The following is a 25176-nucleotide window of genomic DNA, read 5'->3' on the forward strand; positions in this document are numbered from 1 at the left end:
TGCATGTTCCAAACTCTCCCTCATATTTGAAGAACATTTTTGCTGGATATAGAATTCTTACCAGGCAGTTTTTCTCTTCCAATACCTCAAATATGTCATACTACTACCTTCTTGCCTCCAGACTTCCTAATAAGAAGTTGGTACTTAGTCTTATTGAAGATCCCTTCAGTGTGATAAATTCCTTTTTCTTGCTCCTTTTAGAATTCTCCCTTTATCTTTGGCATTTAACATTTTTGATTAGTATATGTCTTGGAGTTGGTAATTAGGGTTTATTCTGTTTCAGATAAATCTGTTGCACTTCTTGGACATATATATTCATGCCTTCCGTCAAATTTGGGAAGTTTTATGCCATTATTTCCTCATGTATTCTTTCTGCCTCTTTTTCCATTTTCTCTCCCTCTGGAACTCCTGTAATGCCTATGCTGGTATGCTTCATCTTGTCCCACAGGTTTCTTTGGTTCTGCTCACCTTTTTCATTTTTTTCTCTTATCTGTTCTTCAGACTGATTTCAATTGTCCCGTCTTCTAGCTCACTGAATCTTTTTTCTTCCTGTTCAAATCTGCTATGGAACATGTCCAGTGTATTTTGAGTGTGTGTGTGTGTGTGTGTGTGTGTGTGTCCAGTGTATTTTTAATCTTCATTTTTTGTTTTTCATCCCCATAAGTTCTGTTTAACTTTGAACTTCCTATTTCTTCTTTTGGTTTACTCATCTTCTTTTTATCCTTTAGTTCAATATCCATATTTTCCTATAGATCACTGAACTGATTTAGGAGATTTGACTGAATGTCTTTTTTTTTTCTTCCCCTCACCCTCCCCTGTCCCCACCCTGCTGTTTTTACTGTCTGTTTCCATTCACTGTGTGATCTTCTGTACCTAGTTCTCTTTTTGTCTTTTCTTCTTGTCTTTCTCCTCTAGGATTCACCAGAATTGGATCCTGGGGACCTCTGATGTGGAGAGAGGTTCCCTTTCAATTACTTCACCTCAGTTCCTGGTCTCGGTTGCACTTCACCTCAACTCTCCCCTTCGTCTCTCTCTATTGTTGCATCATTATCTTGCTGCATGACTCACTTGCGCAGGCACTGGCTCACCATGCAGGCACTCAGCTAACCACATGGGCACTTGGCTTGCCACATGGGCACTCAAGCTTGCTGCATAGGCACTCTGCTTGCCACATGGAAACCCATGCAGGCACTCGGCTTGCTGCATGGGCACTCGGCTCACCAAGAAGGCACTTGGCTCACCAAGTGGGCACTGGCTCTCCGCACTGGCATGCTTTCTCTTCTTTTTCACCAGGAGGCTCCAGGGATCAAACCTGGGTCCTCCCATATAGTAGGCAGAGGCCCTATCACTTGAGCCACATCTGCTTTCCTAAACATCTTTGATTAGGGGTCCCAATGCCTGTGCTATCCTCTGTTGTTTTAGCACAGTCCCTTAAGTGAAGCATCTCTTCCTCTTTCTTTGTATGACTTGTGATTTTCTGTTCATGTGTGGGCATTTGATTATTTTGGTGTGCGAACTCTGGAGGTCAGTTTCTCCCTCTTGCCTAGAGTTTTAGTGTAGATTAGCTATGTATTTATGCTCTTTTTCAATGCTTGGTCCATTTTATACTGAACATTTAGAGCAGCCTGTAGTTAACAATTTGTTTTTTTCTCATATCTTTCTGCGCCTGAGTCTTGCCTGGGGCAAGTCTTGTTCCCCCTCACTTTAGCATTTATAAAGTTGTTATCAAGGCTTGATTGTCCTCCTAGCTTCCAAGAGAGTTGAATCTGCCCTTTTATTTAGCCATCTCTGAGGGGAAACAGGCTCATGGGGATGCCTTGGAATGAGTATTTTTATGGTTTGATTCATATGATTGAATTATTTCCTGAAATTATTTATGGATTAATATCAACAGTAATATACAAGTATATCATTTTTGCAAGTAATATCCATTATTAATAAAAACAAATACATGAGCACATCTAAAACAGAAAGTGAAAAATAGTTCTATATTACTGTTGTAATTTACATTTCCTTGGTTAAAAGTGAGCTAGAACATTTTTCCACATTTATTTATTATTCTTGAGTGAATTTTCTGTTCATCCCTCATCCTATTAATCTACTAGGTCTCTCTCTTTCTTTTTTATCAGTTTGCATGGATTGTAATATAAAAGATACTGATTGACCCATTATCTGTTGTCCATAATTTGCTAACAGACTCTTGATAGGGAAACGGACTTTGGCCCAGTGGTTAGGGCGTCCGTCTACCACATGGGAGGTCCGCGGTTCAAACCCCGGGCCTCCTTGACCCGTGTGGAGCTGGCCCATGCGCAGCGCTGAAGCGCGCAAGGAGTGCCTTGCCACACAAGGGTGTCCCCTGCGTAGGGGAGCCCCACGCGCAAGGAGTGCACCCATAAGGAGAGCCGCCCAGCGCGAAGGAGGGAGCAGCCTGTCGAGGAATGGCGCCGCCCACACTTCCCGTGCCGCTGACGACAAAAGAAGCGGACAAAGAAACAAGATGCAGCAAAAAGACACAGAAAACAGACAACCGGGGGAGGGGAGGGGAATTGAATAAATAAAAATATATCTTTAAAAAAAAACAACAGACTCTTGATAGAAGAGACATATTCATTTTCTTAACATGAACTGACTTTTCTGGGAAGCTGCTAAAATATCTCCTTTAGAAACACATATATCCCTATCTAAACAATTCAATTCATTCAGTTTCTTCCTGCTACAATAGGTTCCACAAGAACCAAGATGTATCTCAAAGGCTAAGCTGTGCCTACACAGAGAAGGCACTCACTAAATACTTACTAAATGAAAACCCAGAATCCTAAGACTTATTACTGTTACTGTTACCAGATCCCATAAATAATTAAGAGAAGTTTCAAAAGGATAGCCTGAGTGGATTAATTCCTTGAAATGCCTAGGTATCTCCACTTGTGAAAGAAGAGCTAGTAACTGGTTTTGTACTTTTCTGAAGTGACCCAGGAGATAGTCGGCTGGCACAAAGACCCCATATCCAGCATCAAGTACTATCTGAGGTTGAATTTTTAATGTCTTAAGGCTTCACTTACTGTCCTCTTCTGTTGAGTGGGTTCCTTCAGAAATGTAGATTTCCAACTAGGAAAAAAAAACATCAAAAGCAAATCATGAAGAGAGCCGGCTCTGGCTTCCGCTTTGTGAAAATTAAATGTAACCCATTCCACACTCTCTGAGGTCCAATCTGAACCCCACTTCTCTCCAAAAGCCTGCCTGTACCTCCCCAGCCAAGGAACGTCCCTGTGCAGTCATCTCTTAACAGCATTTAGAATTTTTTTTTGGCCCCTTCAGGGGGAGAAGTTTTTCTTTTTTTAAAGACTGGAAGATGAGGTTCCCACAGGATAACCAGGCTACCTGGGGGTGGTGAGTTACAAGTGATTTGTGCTTTCATTTTCCATGGTGCGTGTGTGTATCCACCTTTCCTGCACGTTGCATTATTAAATTTAGCTAGAAAAGAATTCCAGATAAATGCTACTGTAAAGAGGACTTTGCTACAGCAAATGTGGCAAAATGCTAAAAGTGGGTGGAGGGTCTGGGTGGGAGTATGTTGGAGTTCTCTGTGTGTGGGGAGGGTTTGTATTGTTTTTGCCACAGTCTGGTAAGTTTCAAATTATTTTAAAACAACAACAACAAAAAAAAACAAATCATGAAAGCATTCTAAAATGGCAGAGTGAGGTGGAATGTACAATAGACCCAAAAGTCTAGGAATGTGAACCAAATCTTGCTTCTAACACCAAAGACTCAGGAACAAATCCCTCACATTCTTCTCTAGAACAAGGACTAAAATGCATAGGATTTTAGTCCCCCGAGAAAGGCCTGTAAGGGACCCCCATTCCCCATGCCATTAATTTTTATATACACACAAATATAATTTTATACAACTGAGATCTCACACACGTTGTTTCACAGATGGGTTCCCTTCCTCCTCCACTTTACCTCTTCTTCCTAAATCAATACCTAAAATCCTTTCTGCTTCAACCCATTCAAAAATTATGGAGACATGTCAAAAATGCCTAAGAGATAGCTTGAAAGGGCGGCTAATGGCCCAAGCTTGGAACAATGTGAGCATAAAAATGAATAACAAATTTGTATAAAACTTACTGAATGAAATAAGAATATTCATGTCTCTATACTGATAATAAACAATAAAATAAATGGGAAAGAAAGGAAAGCTCTTCTTCCCAGTGGAATGCCTACTAAGAAATGTAAAAGGAATAATAAAATTAGGGAAGTATCATTTTACAACCAACATAATAATAACTGATTCATTAATTGATGCTAAAACTAATGGGTAAAAGTGTGGTAAGTACCAGATATTTATATAACCTCAAAGTTTCTCTCCATACTTTGTTTATTAATTATATAGGAAACAATGGCAAATTTCAATGAAAAGTCTTGGTGGATACCACATTAATCAAAAGATTAGTATCACCAATACTGGGACAAACTGACATTACAAGCCTCTTGATGTGATACACTGAAAAGATGCCAAAAATGTATAACTGAAACATAACCTGGAAGTATCAGAAAACTCAATCTGAAGGAAAATCTACCAAATATATGCCTACACCCTTTAAAAATATCAAAATCCTGAAAGAAAAAGGCCAAGGAACAATTCCTGATTAAAGGAGACTAAAGAGATATGACAACAAATGCAGCATAAGATCCTGGGAAGGGGGAGAATCACTATAAAGGATATGTTTGGATAGTAAGAGAAAACTGAATATGCACTATGGACTAGATAACAGTATTGTATTAATATGAAGTTTCCTGGTTTTGATAACTGTACTGTGGTTATGAAAGACCTTGCTTTTAGGAAATACATGTGAAAGTATATAGGAATAAAGGGACATGATGACTGTAAGCAAATGGTTCAGAAAATAGATCTAGAGAGAAAAAGAGAAAAAGAAAGAAAAATAAAGACTGCTGATCACTGCTTTTCAGCAGCTACTTCAGATTTCTGGGAGCCGGCTTTGAGGGGAGCCATTGTTCCAATTGCCCTTGAGGAAAGGCAATGGAGGAGATTTAAAGACAGGAAACTTCAAAACTATAGAAAATGGTTAAAGGGCTACATTAACTGGGCAATCAAGAAAACAGCTTCAAAAGCCATAGAAGAAGCTCATGGCACCCTTGCTGCCCATTCCCTCCACAATGTGAGGTAGAGCCAGCTTGTGCTCACATTGTGGGTTCCTGCCCCTGTTCCAGAGGGAGCAGAGTGGCCCCTGTGTGCATCCTGGGGGCCTGCATTACAGTGCCAGTCTACACCATGGAAGTCAGAGGGACTAGGCCAAGAGTTTGTCCTGAGGGCAAAGAAATGGCTTGTAAACAGCTGGGACAGTGTGAGAAACAATGAAGTCAAAGAGACCTGGGATTGAGAACCACTTGCATTACATCACAGGAGAGAGCACCCAGGAGGGGGTGAAAGTGTTTTTCAAAGGGAGTATAAGGGGCTTTTACTACAATGCCTATAATTGTAACTGGGGAATTTCTGAGGTCATTCTCAAGCACAAGCTCAAGAAAAGAAGCAGGTTCCATCCATGATTTCACATGGAGCTCAGATAAGAAAGACCTTGCTCGCTGCATTTGCCTGAGGTTGATCTTCTTGATAGGAGGGCTAAACTCTGAAGACCACCAGCTAATGCAGAGCCAATTTACAAAAACAGTAGAAGGTGCTTTTTGCAATGGATTGTTGGTTTTGACTAGCTCCTGACATTAAAGAAAATCACTGGCATATCACTAGGTAGATACAAACATTAGGAACAGAAAGCCCAGGTACTAAATACCAAAGTTAACACTTTAAAATATTAAAATGTATAGTGTGCAACAATATATTGCAAGAAAAACAAAGAAACAGGATATGATTGTTTCAATCCATCCCAGACAAAGTCAACTGGGGAGACTTAAAGACTGTAGGCATCCTCAGGGCTGCGGGGGACAAGTTTAAAGGCAGTATTTGCTGGGCAGGGCAAGAAAGCTCATTTTGGGAAGCCATGGAAGAAGTTCCTGGTGCCCTTCCTAATACCCTCCAAAGGGCACTTTGGAGCTGGTCCACACCCCCTTAGTGGGTCCATGGTACTGTTTGGGATGGAAAAGACTGATTTTGGAAACTCCCCTCTGGCATGCCCCTTCCCTCCAATTTGTTCCCTAGGTGAAAACAGCTTGAGACAATGAGAGAAATTATAGATGCAGACAGCCTGGAGCAAAGGCTTGCCTGCTTTAAACACCCTGGAGAGGGAGGTCTGTTTCCTAGGAAGTGGGGGGGGGGGGTGAAGGGGAAAGGGGGATGTATTCAAACTCCTGTAACAGGGGAACTCCAAAACAACTAAGGAGCAGCAGCCCAGTGAGGAGGCGAGTAAGATAGGGAATCAACAGATGGATCTGGACCCTGGCAAGAAGTCCACGTGGACATCAATAATGCCCAAGATGCCTGCTGGAAGACCGTCCCCAAGATTCTGCCACCCAGAAGAAGACTTCCTCTGGAAGCCAGAAGAAGCCCCAGATATTCCCCAAGGACTTTATCATTGGGCCCTCCTGGGAGATTGATGGGAGAAATAAGCAATCAAAATGGTAAACAGCTGGACCTCCTCCCCTGCTGTTAGTAAAAAGAGGTGAGATAATCAACACTTCAAAAAGGCAGGCACAAGGCCTAAGCTCTCTCTTGTGTACCCTCTTGCCTCTGGACCTGGACTCTGGCTGCCTTCTCCCCAGCTTGGATGGCTATGCAAGTAAACCTGGGGATCTAGAACCTATAATGGGGAATTGTAGTCTGTAAATCAGCCCTCTTTACTTTTCAGCCCCTTCCTCTCTACCTGGGCCCCATGATCTGTTATTTTCTCCCATTTCTCATCCCTCCTGATCTGAATAAATGACTGGCTTAACTCACCCAATGCGCTCTTGAAATTCATTTCTGCAGCATAGTTAAGAACCTATTTAAAATCCAGTAACACCAAGACAAGACACAGGCCTTGAAAAGAGAGGAAGGACACAGCACACTGCTTTTGCCTTGGGTAGACCTTCCTATCTAGAGGGCTGAAGCTTAAGAAAATCAATGTCTTATCACCAGCTATTTACAAAATCAAGAAACAGACATAAGAAACAGACATATCAGGAAATAAATCCCAGAATTAACATTCTAAAATATTAGCAGCAAAAGAGTACAAGACAAAGAAACAGGAAATGATTACCCATTAAAAGGAAGAGGATAAAAATCCAGAAAACACCAACAAAGGAGACCAAAAAGCAGACATATCAAAGACTTTTAAAAAGTGATCTTAAAAATGCTCAGGCAAATGAAGGAAAATAAAGAAAAAGAACTAAAGGATATCAGGAAAACAATGAATAAGCAATATGAGAATCTCAGTAAAGAGAAAGAAATTTTATACAGGAATCAAACTGAATACTGGAGTTGAAGAACAGAGCAGCTGAAATGAAAAATTTCCAGGTTTCAAGAGCAAATTTGAATCCCGGTGAATCCTAGAGGAGAAAGACAAGAGAAGACAAAAAAAAAAGAAAAAAAAGAAATACATACAGAAGATCACACAGTGAATGGACACAGACAGCAAAAACAGCAGGGCGGGGGAGGGGAAGAAAAAAAAGGTACCACAAGAAAACTATAAGCCAATATCTCTTATTATTAATAATATAGACATAAAAATTCTTAACAAAATACTAGCAAACTGAATCCAATAGCATATTAAAAGAATTATACACCATGATCAAGTGGAATTTATCACTGGTATGCAAGGTTGGCTCATCATAAGAAAATCAATATTATATACCACATTAACAAAATGAAGGAAAAAAAACGACCATCTCAATTGATGCAGAAAAAGCATTGGACAAAATACAGCATCCTTTCTTGATTAAAAAAAAACACTTAAAACACTAGGAATAGAAGAAAACTTCCTCAGCATGATAAAGGGCATTTATGAAAAGCCCACAGCTAACATTCTTCTTAATAGTGAAAGACTGAAAGCTTTTCCTCTAAGTCAGGAACAAGACAAGGATGCCCACTGTCATCACAGTTATTCAACATTGTACTGGAAGTCTTGCCAGAACAATTATGAAAGAAAAGTAAATAAAAGGCATCCATATTGGAACAAAAAAAGTAAAACTTTCCCTATTTATAGATGACATAATCCTATACACACAAAATATGAAAAATCCACAACAAAGCTCCTAGAGCTAATAAATAAATTCAGCAAAGTGGTGGGGTATAAGATCAACACCCAGAAATCAGTAGTGTTTCTATACACAAGCAATGAACAACCAGAAAAAGATATCAAGAAAAAAAATTCCATTCATAGTAGTAACTAAAATAATCAAGTATCTAGGAGTAAATCGAACCAAGGATATAAAGGACCTGTTCACAAAAAACAACAAACACTGCTAGAACAAATCAAAGATGACCTAAATAAACGGATGAACATTCTGCGTTCATGTATTCAGAGACTATATATCATTAAGATATCAATCCTATCCAAAGCAATTTATATATTCAATATAATCCCAATCAAATTCCAACAGCCTTCTTTGTGGAAATGGAAAAACCAATCATCAGATTTACATGGAAGGGTAGGGGGCACTAATAGCTAAAGCCATCATGAAAAAGAAGAATAAAGTTGGAAGATTCATACTTACCAAACTAAAAATTATTACAAAGCCTAAGTAATCAAAACAGGATGGTCAGAAGCAGATGTGGCTCAACAGATAGAGCGTCTGCCTACCATATAGGAGGTCCAAGGGTTCGATACCCAGGGCTTCCTGGCTCTTCTGGTGAGCTGGCCCACGTGCAGTGCTGCTGTGTACAAGGAGTGCTAGCCCATGCAGGGATGTCCCCACATTAAGGGTGCCCATGCACAAGGAGTAGCACCTGCGCAAGGACAGCCACCCCACATGAAACCGCAGCCCGCCCAGGAGTGATACCACACAGAGAGCTGATGCAACAAAAAGAGACACAGATCCCCATTGCCACCTGATGACAATACAAGAAGAACACAAAGCGAATGGACACAGAGAGCAGACAACAGAGCAGGGGAGTGGGGATAAATAAATGAATCTTAAAAAACAGGATGGTAGCAGCACAAGGACACACATATAGACCAATGGAATCAAATTAAGAGCTCAGACATCAACCCTCACATTTACAGCCAACTGATATTTGAGAGGTGGCAAAAAGCACTCAACTGGGAAAGAAAAGTCTCTTCAATAAATGGTGCTGGGAAAACTGGATCTCCATTTGCAAAAAAAATAAGTTGGAGGACCCCTACCTTATACCAAATTTAAAAAATAACTCATAAAGGATGAAAGACTTAAAAATAAGAGATACAGGGAAACGGACTTTGGCCCAGTGGTTAGGGCGTCCGTCTACCATATGGGAGGTCCGCGGTTCAAACCCCGGGCCTCCTTGACCCGTGTGGAGCTGGCCATGCGCAGTGCTGATGCGCGCAAGGAGTGCCGTGCCACGCAAGGGTGTCCCCCGCGTGGGGGAGCCCCACGCGCAAGGAGTGCGCCCATGAGGAAAGCCGCCCAGCGTGAAAAGAAAGAGCAGCCTGCCCAGGAATGGCGCCGCCCACACTTCCCGTGCCGCTGACCACAACAGAAGCGGACAAAGAAACAAGACGCAGCAAATAGACACCAAGAACAGACAACCAGGGGAGGGGGGGAAATTAAATAAATAAATAAATCTTTAAAAAAAATAAATAAATAAATAAGAGATACAACTATCAAACCCTTAGGAAAAAAACAGGGAAGTATCTTCAGGTCTTGTGTTAAGCAATGGTTTCTTTGGTTTTTACACTCAAAGCATAAGCAACAAAACAAAAAATAGATAATTTGGATCTCAACAAGATTTAAAACTTTTGTTCCTCAAGGAACATTATTATGAAAACAAAAAGACAACCTACACTATGGGAAGAAATATTTGGAAACCAAGTATTGGATAAAGGATTAATATCTAGTATTTATAAAGAAATCCTTCAACTTAACAAGACAAAAACTCAATTAAAAAATGGGCAGAAGACTTGAACAGATATCTCTCCAAAGATATACAAATGGCCAGAAAGTACATGAAAAAATGTTCAACATGATTAGCCACCAGGGAATGGCAAATCAAAACCACAATGAGATGCCATTTCACACCCATAAGAATGACTGCTATTTAAAAAACAGAAAATGGGAAACGGACTTTGGCCCAGTGCTTAGGGCGTCCGTCGACCATATGGGAAGTCCGCGGTTCAAACCCTGGGCCTCCTTGACCCGTGTGGAGCTGGCCATGTGCAGCGCTGATGCGCGCAAGGAGTGCCGTGCCACGCAAGGGTGTCCCCCGCGTGGGGGAGCCCCACGCGCAAGGAGTGCGCCCGTAAGGAGAGCTGCCCAGCGTGAAAAGAAAGAGCAGCCTGCCCAGGAATGGCGCCGCCCACACTTTCCGTGCCGCTGACGACAACAGAAGCGGACAAAGAAACAAGATGCAGCAAATAGACACCAAGAACAGACAACCAGGGGAGGGGGGGAAATTAAATAAATAAATAAATCTTTAAAAATAAATAAATAAATAAAAAATAAAAAACAGAAAATAAGTGTTGGGGAGGATGAGAAAAAATAGGAACACTCATTCAGTGCTAGTGGCAACATAAAATGGTGCAGATGCTGTGGAAGATAGTTTGGCGGTTCCTCAGAAAGCTAAGTATAGAACTACCATATGACTTAGCAATGCCACTACCATGTATATACCCAAAACAATTGAAAGCAGGGATTCGAACAGATATTTGTATACTGATGTTCATAGTGGCATTATGCAAATTGCTGAAAGATGGAAGCAATCCAAGTGTTCATCAACTGATGAATGGTTAAATAAAATGTGGTGTATACATACAACATGATATTATTCAGCTGTAAAATAAATGAAATCCTGATACATGAGATGACTTGAATAAACTTTGAGGACATAATGTTGAGTGAAATAAGCCAGACACAAAAGGACAAATACTGTATGATCTCACTGGTTTGAAACAATTACAATAAGCAAACTCATACAGTCAAAATCTAGAATACAGGATACCAGGGGACAAGGTAGGGATAGTAAATGGGAAGTTAAAGTTTAAATTATACAGGATTTCTATTTGGAATGATGGAACTATTTTGGTAATGGCTAGTAGTGATAGTAGTACAACATTGTGAACGCATTAACAAGACTGAAATATATATGTGAATATGATTAAAAGGGGAAATGCTATATTTTATATGTGATAACAGAATAAAAAATTTTTTAAACATCCATGGAACTACACTACACAAAGAGTAAACCCTAAATTAAACCATGGACTTTAATTACCATTACAATTATAAAAATGTGCTATCAATTGTGAAAAATGTTCCACACAAACTCAAGGTGTTGGTGGTTGAATGGTATGGAAATCCTGTATTTTATACGATTGTTCTATAAATCAATATAACTTCTCTAACAAAGGGGAAACAAAAAAACTAAAAAAACCCTAAACCATCTTCCTTACCTTATGTTTAAATGGTAAACACCGCTGAAGTTTTACTCTTAAGCACAAACCTGTGGAGGGAGAAAAAACAAAACCAAAAAAAGAGCCCGTTATTTCTTCTGGTTGGTTCTTAAAAATCATACAGATATATCTAGGTATCCCCATACAGTAACATAGCTAAAAACAGCTTTGGCTCAATCCAGTGGTATAGGTTTATGTTCCATCTTTCACCGTCGGGTATAGAAGGAGAGTGAGGAGGTTTCCTTGTCGACATAAAGGATATGTCCTAGGCTGGTGACATTGCTATTGACTCCAAAGGAAGAGACAAGAATGAATATTTACTGATGGTCTCCTCTGAGCCTAGGACCATGCTAGGTACTTTAACATGTAGTCTTACTTATTCCTCATGATAATCCAGTGAGACAGTTTTACCAACCTCATAATACGCCCCCGCATTGTCTGCTCTCTGTATCCATTTGCTGTGTGTTCTTCTGTGTCCACTTGCATTTTTGTCAGCGGCCCCAGGAATCTGTGCCTCTCTTTTGTTGCATCATCTTGCTGCGTCAGCTCTCTGTGTGTGTGGTGCCACTCCTGGACATGCTGCAATTTTTTTCGCAGTGTGGCTCTCCTTGCAGGGTGCATTCCTTGCACGTAGGGGTCCCCTATGCAGGGGAAACCCGTGTGGCATGGCACTCCTTGCACGCGTCAGCACTGCATGTTGGCCAGCTCACCACATTGGTCAGGAGGCCCTGGATTTGAACCCTGGACCTCCCATTTGGTAGGCAGATGCTCTATCAGTTGACCCAAATCCACTTCCCTATATTGGTAAGTTGAATGGTGTCCCACAGGTTCCTCAGGCTCTGTTCACTTTTCTTCATTCTTTCCTTTCTGCGACTCAGATGATGATTTCAATTGTCTAATCTTCAAATTCAGTGATTCTTCTGCCAGCTGCACTCTGCTGGTGAACCCCTCTAGGGAATTTTTAATTTCTTACTATGGTTGGTTCCTTTACATAATTTCCATCTCTCTACTGATTTTTCTGTGTGTGTTCTTCTATTATTTTCCTGATTTCCTTTAGTTCTTTGTCCAATGTGACAGTTTGAAGCTGGGTGGACCCCAGAAGATCATGTCCTTAGAGCTAATCCATTCCTGTGCATGTAAAATCTACTGTAAATGGGACTTTTGATGAGATTTAGTTGAGACCTTTCTTTTGATTAGATCAATTCAGTAGAGGAAGGCCCAAGGTGGGTCTTAATCCTCCTACTGGAGTCCTTTATAAATGGAGGAATAAAAAAGACAGATACAGAAAAAAGCTGCAGTGACAGAGAAGAACCCTGAAGAAGGTGGAGACTGGTAAATGCCACCATTGTGCCCTGCCATGTGCCTGATCGCCCATAGCTACAGCTTGGTGAGACAGTATCTTTGATGATGCCTTGATTTGGACACTTTCAGGGCCTCAGGACTGCAAACTGTTAATCTAATAAATTCTTTTTTTTTTAATTTTTACTTTTTATTTATTCCTCTCCCCTTCCCCCCCCCCCCCCAGTTGTCTGCTCTCTGTGTCCATTCGCAATGCGTTCTTCTGTGACTGCTTCTATCTTTATCAGTGGCACTGGGAATCTGTGCTTTTTTTTGTTGTATCATCTTGTGTCAGCTCTCCGTGTGTGTGGCGCCATTCTTGGGCAGGCTGCACTTTCTTTCGCGCTGGGTGGCTCTTCTTACGGGGCGCACTCCTTGCGCATGGAGCTCCCCTGCATAGGGGACACCCCTGCATGACACGGCACTCCTTGCATGCATCAGCACTGTGCATGGGCCCTAATAAATTCTTATTATAAAAGCCAACGCATTTCTGGTATAGTGCTCCCAGCAGCAATTAGCAAATGAAAACACCCATGTTTCCATTTAGCTCTTTAAGCATATTTAGGACCCCGGGTTTTAAAGCCTTTGTTATGTCCAAGGTCTGGTCATCCTCACTGCTGGTTTCTAATGATTTAAAAAATCTTCTCCTTTGCCTGGGCCCTCACTTCCTGTTTCTTTGTATATTTTGTTGAAACCTGGATATCTTGATATTTTAGCATATTATTCCTATAATTTAAGCTCTGAGACATCTGTTTCTGAAGTCTGTATCTAGCTAGTGTTATGGTAGAACTTTCCTTGAACACCAGGAGCTACCAAAAAAAAGATAAGAGGAGTTGAAAGAGTTGAAGAATGAGGAGGAGTTGGAGGAGGAGGAGGAAGAGAAAAGGAGAAAACCTTTCTCAGTCTTTGAAGATCAACCTCTGCAACTGGTCTCCTTCAGGAGACCACACAATCAGTTTACAGAATAGCTCCAGGCCAAAAGATAGGGGTCTCCCTGATCCTTTCTGCACATGCCTCTTCTCGGGCATGCAAGTGTAGCCCTAGAACTCCGCCATTTACACAAATAAAAATGTTCCCTCATACTCCTGCAGCTAGCAATCCCTTACCCAGGCAGCACAACTTGACTGGTCTCCCACAGAGTTCTGTAGAAGGGTTAGGTGGGCTGCTTTCTACATTTACGGCAAGTTCTGTGACAGTGAGTCCCTCAGGCCAACAAACTGGGCCAGGCATACTTGCTCCCAGCATGTATACGAGGGTTACCCTGCTCTCTCTGCAACCAGGACCAGGGATCTGCACTGAGAGTATGGGCTGGCTCTATGTCAAGTCAGTGGGGGGAAAGGGGAGGTGCCAGATAGGGCACCATGAGAGCCTACAACATTTTTTTAGGAGGTACTGGGGACCGAATCCAGGACCTCATACATGGGAAGAAGGCACTCAATCTCTTGAGCTACATCTGCTCACCCTACCACTTTTTAAAAAAAGATTTATTTATTTAATTTTTTAATCCTCCTCCTCCCACCCGAGATGGCTTCCTTGTCTGTCTGCTTATCTTTTCTAGGAGACACCAGGAACCAAACCTGGGACCTACCACATGGGAGGCAGTGCCCAATTGCCTGAGCCACATCTGCTCCCTGCTGGCTAGGTCATCTGCTGGCTGTGCCGTCTGCTAGGTGCAGCATCTGATGGTTGCAGCATCTGCTTTTGTTGCCACATGTGCTGGTTGTGGCTTCTGCTGACTGAGGCATCTGCTTGTTGCAGTGTCTGCTTGTCTTCTTTTGGAGGTACCACAACCCAATCCCAGGACCTCCCATGTAGGAGGCAGTGTCCAACTGCTTGAGCCAAATCCATTGCCCCCCACACCACCACTTTTAAGTAGCCTCTTTCTTCATTTGGTGTGTAACCTGCTACTGCAATCCTTTAAATGTTCTGGAGTTTTTAGAAAGATGTCTCTGACCATTCTTGCTGGTAATTCATAAAGCTTCTAAAGGGGGATGGAGTACTGAAACATCTCACTCTGCCCTCTTAATTGGGATGGCTTCTATGGCTAATTTTTTTAGAAAAGTGTGCTAAGTACTCATAATGGGGAAAGAAGAGTCTCTTCAATTTATGAGGCTGGGAAAACTGGGTATCCACATGCAAAAGTATGAAGTTAGACTCCTACCTCACACCACATACACAAATCGACTCAGAATAGATCAAGGTCCTATATGTAAGAGCTAAAACTATGAAACTCTTAGAAGATAACATAGGAGCAAACATTCATGACCCAGGATTCAACAACGGATTCTTAGAATTGACACCAAAAGCACAAGCAACAAAAGAAACAAAAGATTTGACTTCATCAAAATTAAAAACTTTTGGACATCAAAGGATATTATCAAGAAAATGAAAGACAAGACTACAGAATGAGAAAATAGTTGCAAACCATATATTAGGTAAGGGTTTAATATCCATAATACATAAAGCAATTTTACAATACAAAAGCAAAAAGACAACCCAATTGAAAAATGGGCAAAGGACTTGAATAGACTTCTGCAAAGAAGACATACAAATGGCCAATAAGTATATGAAAAGATGTTCAATATCATTAGCCATTAGGGAAATGCAAATCAAAACCACACTGAGATACCACTTCAGACCACCAAGGATGGCTATTATTGAAAAATGAGAAAGCAACAAGTATTAGAGAGGATGCAAAGAAATTGTTAATCTAATGCAATGTTGGTGACAATACAAAATGGTGTAGTCACTGTGGAAAGCAATATGGAAGTTCCTAAAAAAGTTAAATATAGAATTACCATATGACCCAGCTATTCCACTTCTAGGTATGTACTCAAAGAGAGTAAAACAAGTCTCAACATGTTTGTACATCATTGTTTATAACAGCATTATTCACAATAGTGGAGAAGAAAAAACAACTCAAGTGTTCATTAACACCTGAATGGGTAAACAAGATGTGGTTACACACACACTGTACTATTATTCAGCTGTAGCAAAGAATGGCATATAAGACACCTTGCAATATGGAAAAACCTTGAAAATATTATGCTCAAGGAAACAAGCAAATCAAATGAAGATAAAAATTGTATGATATCATTTATGAGAAATGACTAGAAATAACAAATTTACAGAGATAGATGGTAGATTAGAGGTTACCAAGGAAAGGTGTATGGGGAAGGAGGGTTAGGAGACAGGCGAACTGTTTGTAAAAATCAAAAACAAAAACAACTGGGCTCTATTACACACACTAGTTATATGACACCAGACAAGTTCCTTAGCCTCTCTGAGCTTCAGATTCCATATCTGTAAAATTGGCATTATAATGATACCATCAAATACACAGTTGCTTTGAAGAAATTATTAAGTAACATTTTTAGAACAGTACCTGGCACATAAGTGTCCAATAGTAATAAGCTATTACTATTTTATCATTTTCATTTTACAGCCAGGGAACCAAGATAAGTGACTTGCTCAACTTCACATTACCAAAAAGTAGCAGTAGGGAAGTAGTCATGGCTCAACTGAAAAGCATCCACCTACCATATGGGAGGTCCAGGGTTCAAACCCAGAGCCTCCTGGACCACGCGTGGAGCTGCTGGGCACAAGTAGTGCTGTGCCACGCAGGGGTGTCCCCCACATAGGGGAGCCCCACATGCAAGGAATAAGTCCTGTATTGCTGCCTGGCATGAGAAAAGTGCAGCCAGCCCAAGAGTGGTGCCACACACATGGAGAGCTGATACAGCAAGATGATGCAACCAAAAAGAGACATGGATTCCTGGTGCCACCAAGAATATAAGTGGACACAGAAGAACACACAACAATGGGAGAAGGGGGGGCAGGCGGAAGGGGAGAGAAATAAATCTTTAAAAGAAAAAAGAAGTAGCAGTGCTGAGAGCTGATGCTAGACCTCCTGACTCCAATCTTCTGCCCCTTCCAAAATTTTGTCAACAGGAATGAATATCACTGGCATCCCTGCCTTAACCACTTGTCCCCTTTGAGTTTTCCTAATCTTTGGAATTACTCACCAGGGTACGTGAGTAGGTGACAACTTAAGCAATCAGGGTAGAACTCTTACGCAGGTACCTTTCACTGCCCGGTCTTAGAAGAAATGCTACCCCCCCCCCCCCAAAAAAAAAAGAAGAAGAAAAAAATGCCCCTCCGCACATAGCCAGAAAGAGGGGTCTCTTCATCAAGATTCCCAGTTGGGTCCACTGAACATGATTACTATGATAAATTACTATATTACCTTTTAAAATGTCAAGGATCTTCCTGAAATGCATATCAAAGGCGCCACAAAAGCAACAAAACTTTGTTCACAAGTATACAGGGAAGTGGATGTGGCTCAAGCAATTGAGCACCCACCTACCACATGGGAGGTCCTAGGTTCAGTTCCTGGTGCCTCCTAGAGAAGAAAAATAAGACAGCAAGCTAATGCAACAGGATGAGACAATGAAATCATGCAATGAAGAGACACAATGAAAGACACAACAAGCAGGAGGAGAGTTGGCTCAAGCCATTGGACGCCTCCCTCCCACATGGTAGGTCCCAGGTTCAGTTTCCAGTGCCTCCTAAAAAAAGAAGGCAAGCATACAATGAATGGACACCGAGAGTAGACAGCAAGTGCAAACAATGTGGGGTGGGGAATAAATAAAATAAATCTTAAAAAAAAAAAAAGGATAAATGGGGCTGGGATTATGACCATTAAAAAAAAGAAGAATATAAAACAGCTAATATTATACCAAAAACATATAGGGGACGACAGACTAATAATGAAAACCATAAGACAAAACATAGGATAACTAAAAAATTTAGAAAACTGTACAACCTAAAGTATGGACCACATAGTAAGCACAAATGTTACCTTGTTTGAAAACTATAGTTTCGGAATCTGTACATCAGTTTCAGGAAATATGATATGAATAAGTTAAAAGATTATTGCTGTGCAAGGGAAAAGGTTTTATGGTGGATCTGGGGAAATACTGTATATTGTATATATGAATTTCGGTGATCTAAGACTCTTCTGAAGCTGACATTATGTTGGGATTCACTTTACGGGAAGTTTTGGATCACAGAGTGGTTCAACAATGGCAGCGGAGGAATACTGATATGGGATGTTATTGACAGGATATATATGGTTGACAGGGAGTTATACAGGGCATATGCCCAGGGTATATGGTAATGTCTATATATACTCATAGTGGAAACAATCAAAAAACAACAGCTGAGGGGGTACTGGGCTCCTGGCCGGGGGGTCACTGTTGTGGGCCCTGGGAGAGCAGCGGCAATCCTCCAGGTGCAACGGCAAGAACCAGGAAGGAAGGAGGGCCCAACAGTGGGCTCTTGATACTAATGGCTACACTTTTGAGCCTATGCACCTGCAATAAGAACAAGGCCTAGAGTAGCATTGTGCCTGGGGGTTTCCTCCTGACAGCCTTCATGTTACTCAAATGTGGCCACTCTCACAGCCAAACTCAGCGTGTAGATGTGATGCATTCCCCCCAGCGTGGGACACGACACCCGGGGATGAGCCTCCCTGGCACCAAGGGCTCACTACCACATACCAGCTGAAGAAGCAACTAGAAAATGACCTTGAATTAAAGATTCAATGCAGAACAGCAGAATATACCTGTCTACATATAATAACATGACTTCAGGAAGCGGTTTGACCTAATGTAAGGGGGAAATGGAAAGAAGAAATGAGATTATAAGGCTGTGAGTCTCTAAAAAAGAGTCTGGAGGTTGTCAGAAGGAATACCCCTATGTACAACTGAACAGAGTCTAAGAGACAGATAAGGCAGATACAACCCCAGGTATTGGTTCTTTTGAGGGATAAAGAGACCCACGGGTTCTATGGTCATGGCAGAAGGGGTTCACTGCCATGACAGATGGCCCTTCTTTGGAGCTGGTGTTTCTGCGTGATGGAAATGGACTCAGAGGGGATCTCTTTTCACAAGACTTGCATGCTACTTTATTGAAATTGTAGTTGGTGCTGAGTTTAAGATATATGTAGGGGATTTGAATCTCTGGACTGATAATATGACACCCAGGCCCAGAGCCTCAACAGACTTCAGCTCCTACACTTTGACTTATTGGACTTACTCCACTCAGCTAACATGGAGTTGAAGAAGGTCAACCACCACAACATGGAGCCTAGAGTGTCTACAACTAGAAGCGGGAAGAGTGCATCCAGTACCCATGTGGAATCTAAGCCCTCACTTGACATAGGTGTGCAATGGACACAACCAATCCAATGTCCACAGAGAAAATGTGGAATGGGTGTGGGAACGGTAGCCATGGGGGCTGCTGGGTGTGGGGAACGGGAGGAAGAGATGAGATGTGGAGGCGTTTTCGGGACGTGGAGTTGTCCTGGATAGTGCTTCACGGACAATTACGGGACACTGTAGATCCCCCCAGGGCCCACTGGATGGAACCTGAGAGAGTCTGGGCTATGATGTGGACCATTGACTATGGAGTGCAGTGATGCTCAGAGATGAACTTACCAGGTGCAATGGATGTATCACGATGATGGGAGAGAGTGTTGCTGTGGGGGGAGTGGGGGGCGGGGGCGGTGGGGTTGAATGGGACCTCATATATTTTTTTTAATGTAATTAAAAAATAATAATAATAAATAAATATTTTTTTAAAAAAAAGAAGTGTACAGATCTGAAATAGCAACCATATCCTTACCTTATTATCCATATATCAATTAATTTCATGTTTTCTCTCAATCTTTGTCCACATAAACACAGTTTTTCTATAACTATAATCATTATGCAAATTCTACTTAAAATTCAAGCTTTTTCATATATTTCTCATACAGATACTTTGGTTCCTTAAATTTATAATTTTCAATAATAATATGAAATTCCATAGTATTGGTGCCATTTTCCAATTAATATATACTATAGTTTCTCCCAGGTTTATTATAAATTTACTAAAAACTTTTGTACATATTACTATTTTTTTCCCTGGAGTTATTTCCTTTAATTTCTGGATCACAGAATATCAACTTTTTAAAGATTCTTCACATGTATCAAGAGGATTTTCTAATATGTACACTTAAAAATATTTACAGCATCTGACCCAATAATTCCACTTCTTATCCTGAGGTAATAACTACTGTATAAAAAGATTTATGTTAAAGGTTACCAGCAGATAAGGAAAAGTGGGAGTATATGCTTGGCAGATATAGAGTGTTGGTAAAAAAAATGTATATATGAAGATGTTCATCATAAAATTATTTATAATATGAAAGACTAGAAAAAGTCTAAGTGGTTATATAAATTCTGATAAATCTATGATTAGCATGTAACCTATATGACTAAAAAATTGAAGAATAATATTTAAAGAGAAATAAGAAAACATTCTTCATATATTTAATGCATTCTATAGTACTTAATCCTTACTACTCTGTAACATAGATTATATGTTTTTATTACATTTATTATATTCATTTAAAGATAAGGAAACAGGTTCAAAAATGTTAAATAACTTGCATAAGGTCACAATGTGGCAGAGCTGAAAAGCTGGAATTTTAGCCCAGAGATTTTATTTTTTAATAGAATTTTATTTTTAAAGAGGTTTACAATTACAGAAAAGTTACATTGAAAGTGTAAAGGATTGTCCCCCCACACACACACATCCTCCCCTATTAATAACATCTTACAATTGTGTTGTACATTTGCTACAATTGATGAATAAATATAAAGCATTGCTACTAACAATTGTTTAAATTTAATTCCAAGGCCCTAAAAATTCCACTCTGTTCCATATATTATTCCCCCCAGAACCTCTGGTAAACACTATCTTTATATCAATGTTACATGTTCTTCCGTTACTACAATATTAATAAGTTTACTTTGTCCATGGTTGCATTTCCCCCTTTGTTTGTTCATTCCTTAACCTTGAGGATTTGGGGATGGTGATTCCCACTCTGCCTCAGACTGAGAGGGGGATTAGATCTTATGGGGCAGATGGAAGTAACGGTTTTGCTTGCAGTTGTAGATACTCTGTTTTTGGGGATGGGGATTATCTGTCAACATTTTGTTTATAAGACATTCTTTTATGACAGCTAATTTTTATTTTCTCCTTTTTGCTTTTGCATAAAATTAATCCCAATAAGCATGTTACTTTATAATTTAAAAAACATGGAATAAATAATACTTTCTGAAAAACGAATTTGCTACAGGATCATTAGAGAGTAGTGAATCCCACTTTTTAAAGGATTCTTTTTAATGTCAAGATATTTTAAGAAAATCCCCAGATTTGGAAACTACTGATATCAATTAAGAACTGAAACTGCCATTTAGTAGCAGCCTTGGTGGGGCCATATATAAATAAATAGAGTGGGTAGAAAGAGATCATACAGCTTCAGAAACCAAAACCCAACAAGCACACAAAACCTAACAACTTTCCAGTTCCCAGAGGCCCAGAAGAACTACTTTAGTTTAATTCTGCAATAGTCCCCTATCTTTCCAATAAAATCTCTAATATTTTCCTGTTTCAATATTTTCTATACTTATTTACATTTCAATAGGTAATGTTCCCATAGCTCAAAATTAGAAAATATAAAAAGATATACAGTAGTTTCCCTCCCAGCCTACTATCTGCCCAATTCCTACCACAATTACTCAATTTCAACCATGACAGCTGTTAGATTATTTATGTTTTCCTTATGTATATGCAATCAAATATAAACATATATTTTTGTCTTTCTTATATAAAGAACATCATTGAAATAATGTATTTGTTTTATCTCTTTATTTTACTAGAACAGTTGTAGGTCTGCAGAAAAATAAGGCAGACAGTTCAGAAAGTAGTACATTGAAGCCTATTAAAAATGTGAAAATATTTCTTCAAATATGTCAATATTTGCTTTATATATTTTGGGGTTCTGCTGTTAGGTGCATATATGATTGTTTTGTCTTTTTCTTGAATTGACCCCTTTATCTGTATATAATGACCATCTCTGTCCCTCAAAACACTTTTTGACCTAAAGTCTATTTTATCTGATATTAGTACAACTATGTCAGCTCACTTTTGGTCACTATTTGCATGGAATATTTTTTCCACCCTTTCACTTTAAACCTACTTGTGTCTTGGAATTTAAGGTGAATCTCTTATAAACAATATATACTTGGGTCATGCTTTTTTATCCATTCTGCCAATCTCTGCCTTTTGACTGGAAAATTTAATCCATTTACATTTAAAGTAATGCCTGATAATGCAGGACTTTCTTCTGCCAATTTGCTTTTTGGTGTTTCTAGATTTTGTACCTTGATTCCATTACTGCCTTTTTTCATATTTACTTGATCTTGTGTAGCAAGCCCTTTTGAGATCCTTCTTATAACCTTCTATGTATATTTTCCAGATATTTTCTTTATGGTTACCATGGGGGCTTAAATTTAACATTCTAAATCTATACCAAGCACAACTGATTTGATACAAAATTAACTTCAATAGCATATACAAACTATGTTACTATAACCCTAACTTTTTGTTGTACTTGTTACAAATTATAACTTTAGACATTATATATCCAAAATCATAGATTTGTCATTACCTTTTTAAATTTTTTTTTAGGTACTGTGCCTGGGCATTGAACCTGGGACCTTGTATGTGGGAAGCCAGTGCTCAACCATGGAGCCACATTGGCTCCCTATCATTACTTTTTATATATTTGCATTTTAAAACCTGTAGGAGGGAAGACGACGTGGCTCAACTGATAGAGCATCTGCCTACCGTATGGGAGGTCCAGGGTTCGAACCCAGGGCCTCCTGACTCGTGTGGTGAGCTGGCCCAAGCTCAGTGCTGATGTGCGCAAGGAATGCCGTGCCATGCGGGAGTGTCCCCCATGTAGGGGCGTCCCACACGCAAGAAGTGCACCCTGCATTGAGCCACCCCACACAAAAAAAGTGCAGCCCATCCAGGAGTGGCGCCGCACACACACAGAGAGCTGATGCAGCAAGATGATGCAACAAAAAGAGATACAGATTCCCGGTGCTGACAAGAATGCAAGTGGACAAAGAAGAACACACAGCAAATGGACACAGAGAGCAGACAACAACAGGGGAGGGGGTGAAAGGGAGAGAAATAAATAAAATAAATCTTTAAAAATAAAATAAAACCTGTAGGACGTAAAAGTGGAGTTAGATAGTAAAAATAGATCACAATAGTACTAACATTTATAATTACCCATATTGTTACGTTTATTGGAAAGATCTTTATTTCTTTATACTGCTTCAATCTACTATCTAGTGTCCCTTCCTTTCAATCTGAAGAACCCTCTTTAGCACTGTTTGCAGGGCAAGTGTACTGGTGGAAAACTCCCTCAGCTTTTGCTTATCTGGGAATGCTCTTGATCTCTCTTCCATTTTTGGAAAGTCAGTCTTCCTGGATATAAAATTCATGGTTGGCAATTATTTTCTTTCAGCACTTTAAATATGTCATCCCACTGCTTTCTTGCCTCCATGGTTTCTCATGAGAAATCTGTACTTAACCTTATAGGCACACTCTTGTACTTGACATGTTGTTGCTAATCTTCTAGCTTTCAAAACTCTCTCCTTGTCCTTGGCATGTGTCTGGGCATGATTCTCTTCAAGTTTATCTTGTTTGGGATTTATTGGGCTTCTTCAATGTATATATGCATATCTTTCATTAAAGTTTAGATTTGTTTTGCCATTATTTATTTGAATATTCCTTCTGTCCCTTTCTTCTCCTTCTGGCACTCTTATAATGCATTTATTGGTACACTTGATGGTGTTCTACAGGTTCTCTATCCCTGGCCACTTGATTTGATTGTTTTTTACACTGCTTTAGGTTTCTGTAAGTTGCTTTTGCCTGCAGAGCAAGTTCTGGAGTATCCTGGTTCAGTCCTTCAGGATGCCATCTGAGAAAATGGCACCAACTTACAGGCACTCCAGTATGTGCATAGGAGTTACTTTACTTCCTCTGGAAGAGGGCCAGAGACCCACAATGAAAACATGAGCCAGCTCCACTCTTTGTGAGGGAGGGGTCAGCAAGGGCAACATTAGCTTCTCCTATGGTTTTTATTTTTGGGTTTTTATTTTCAATCCAGGGATTGAACCCAGGACCTCATACATGGGAAGCAGGCACTCAACTACTTGAGATATAGCTGTTCCCTACTCTCCTTTGGCTTTTAAGCTGCCTTTTCTTGATTCAGCACTCACCCTGTTACTGCAACCCTCTATTTTCTGGAGCTCTGAGAAGATTTGCTAGTTGTTCAAAGATTCTGTCAGGGAATGGAACTGAGGAACAGCCTACACTGCCACCTTGGTCAACTGGAAGTCTCTACTTGCTTTTAATATTTAACAGTTTGTTGTAGAGATCTTTTCATGTCAATACATGAAGAACTTCTTTTTTTTATAGCTGTTTAGCATTCCATTGTTTACATATATACCCTTTTATTTAATCAATCACCTACTGAATGGACATTTGCTTTGAAATAAACTCCCTTTAGGTTTTTGTAAGAAAGTAATAAAATCAAAGACATCACTTGTATCGCTATTCCAAAACTGAGAATGTAGCCCCTCAAATGGAAAACTGTAAAAAAATACTTTCCCTCCAGGACTTGTATTCCATACAATGTAGAAACTAACAGAGCAGCTCAAAGGAGATGGTGATGGCAGCAGTACTAGTCTGATACTTGCACCCACTCCCATCTCCAGAACTAAAGAGAAGAGCTGATCTACATCCACTCTCCGTTAATTGTGGGCATGCATACCTAAGAGAAAGAGCATGGTATAACTAAAGGAGAAAGAGATTTGGAGTTAGGAGACCTGAGTGAGAGTTTCAGTTTCATGATTTCCCAGGTATATGATCCTGAGAAAGTCACTAAAACTCTCTGCTTCTCAGGTTCCTCATCTGTAAAATGAAGATAATATTTTAACTCCATCACAACCTAATTTGTGAGGACTACAGAAGATGAATACATGAAAATATTCTATAAACCATGAAGTACAATAAGCAATGCAAGTTATTATTTTGGATTAGTATTAACAAAACATATGTATTCTGCATATATATATATACACACACACACATATATATAAAATCTCACCAATAAGCGTCGCCAAAGAGCAATGAGGTACTGTTGGCGTGAACCTGATAATAACCAAATAGTCTTCTTCATTTATTTCCTGAACTTCTACACAACTTTCCGTCACCACTTCCAGTTCTTCTAAAGTATTGGGTTTCTCCGGGTCCCGGATAGTTCGAATCAAATCTAAGAAATCATTAGAGATAAGTTACCATGTTAAAATATCAATATTCTAAATTAAGATGA

The 25176-nt window shown here is 40.0% G+C and overlaps 1 protein-coding gene across 2 annotated transcripts in view; it reads right to left on the minus strand.

Moving 5' to 3' along the window:
• Nucleotides 1–25176, minus strand: part of CIAO2A (cytosolic iron-sulfur assembly component 2A) — a 74735-nt gene that overhangs the window by 15207 nt on the left and 34352 nt on the right. The window contains exons 2-4 of one of the 2 annotated variants that reach the window (XM_004466659.5): nt 24952–25116; nt 11535–11584; nt 3060–3105 (exon numbers count right to left, since the gene is read on the minus strand). In XM_004466659.5, the coding sequence (XP_004466716.1) occupies nt 3060–3105; nt 11535–11584; nt 24952–25116 (261 nt within the window). The remainder of the gene's footprint in view (nt 1–3059; nt 3106–11534; nt 11585–24951; nt 25117–25176) is intronic. The other variant, XM_058294325.1, reaches the window with a different exon arrangement.

The sequence above is a fragment of the Dasypus novemcinctus genome, chromosome 3 (assembly GCF_030445035.2).
Source record: "Dasypus novemcinctus isolate mDasNov1 chromosome 3, mDasNov1.1.hap2, whole genome shotgun sequence".
NCBI classification, from domain to species: domain Eukaryota; kingdom Metazoa; phylum Chordata; class Mammalia; order Cingulata; family Dasypodidae; genus Dasypus; species Dasypus novemcinctus.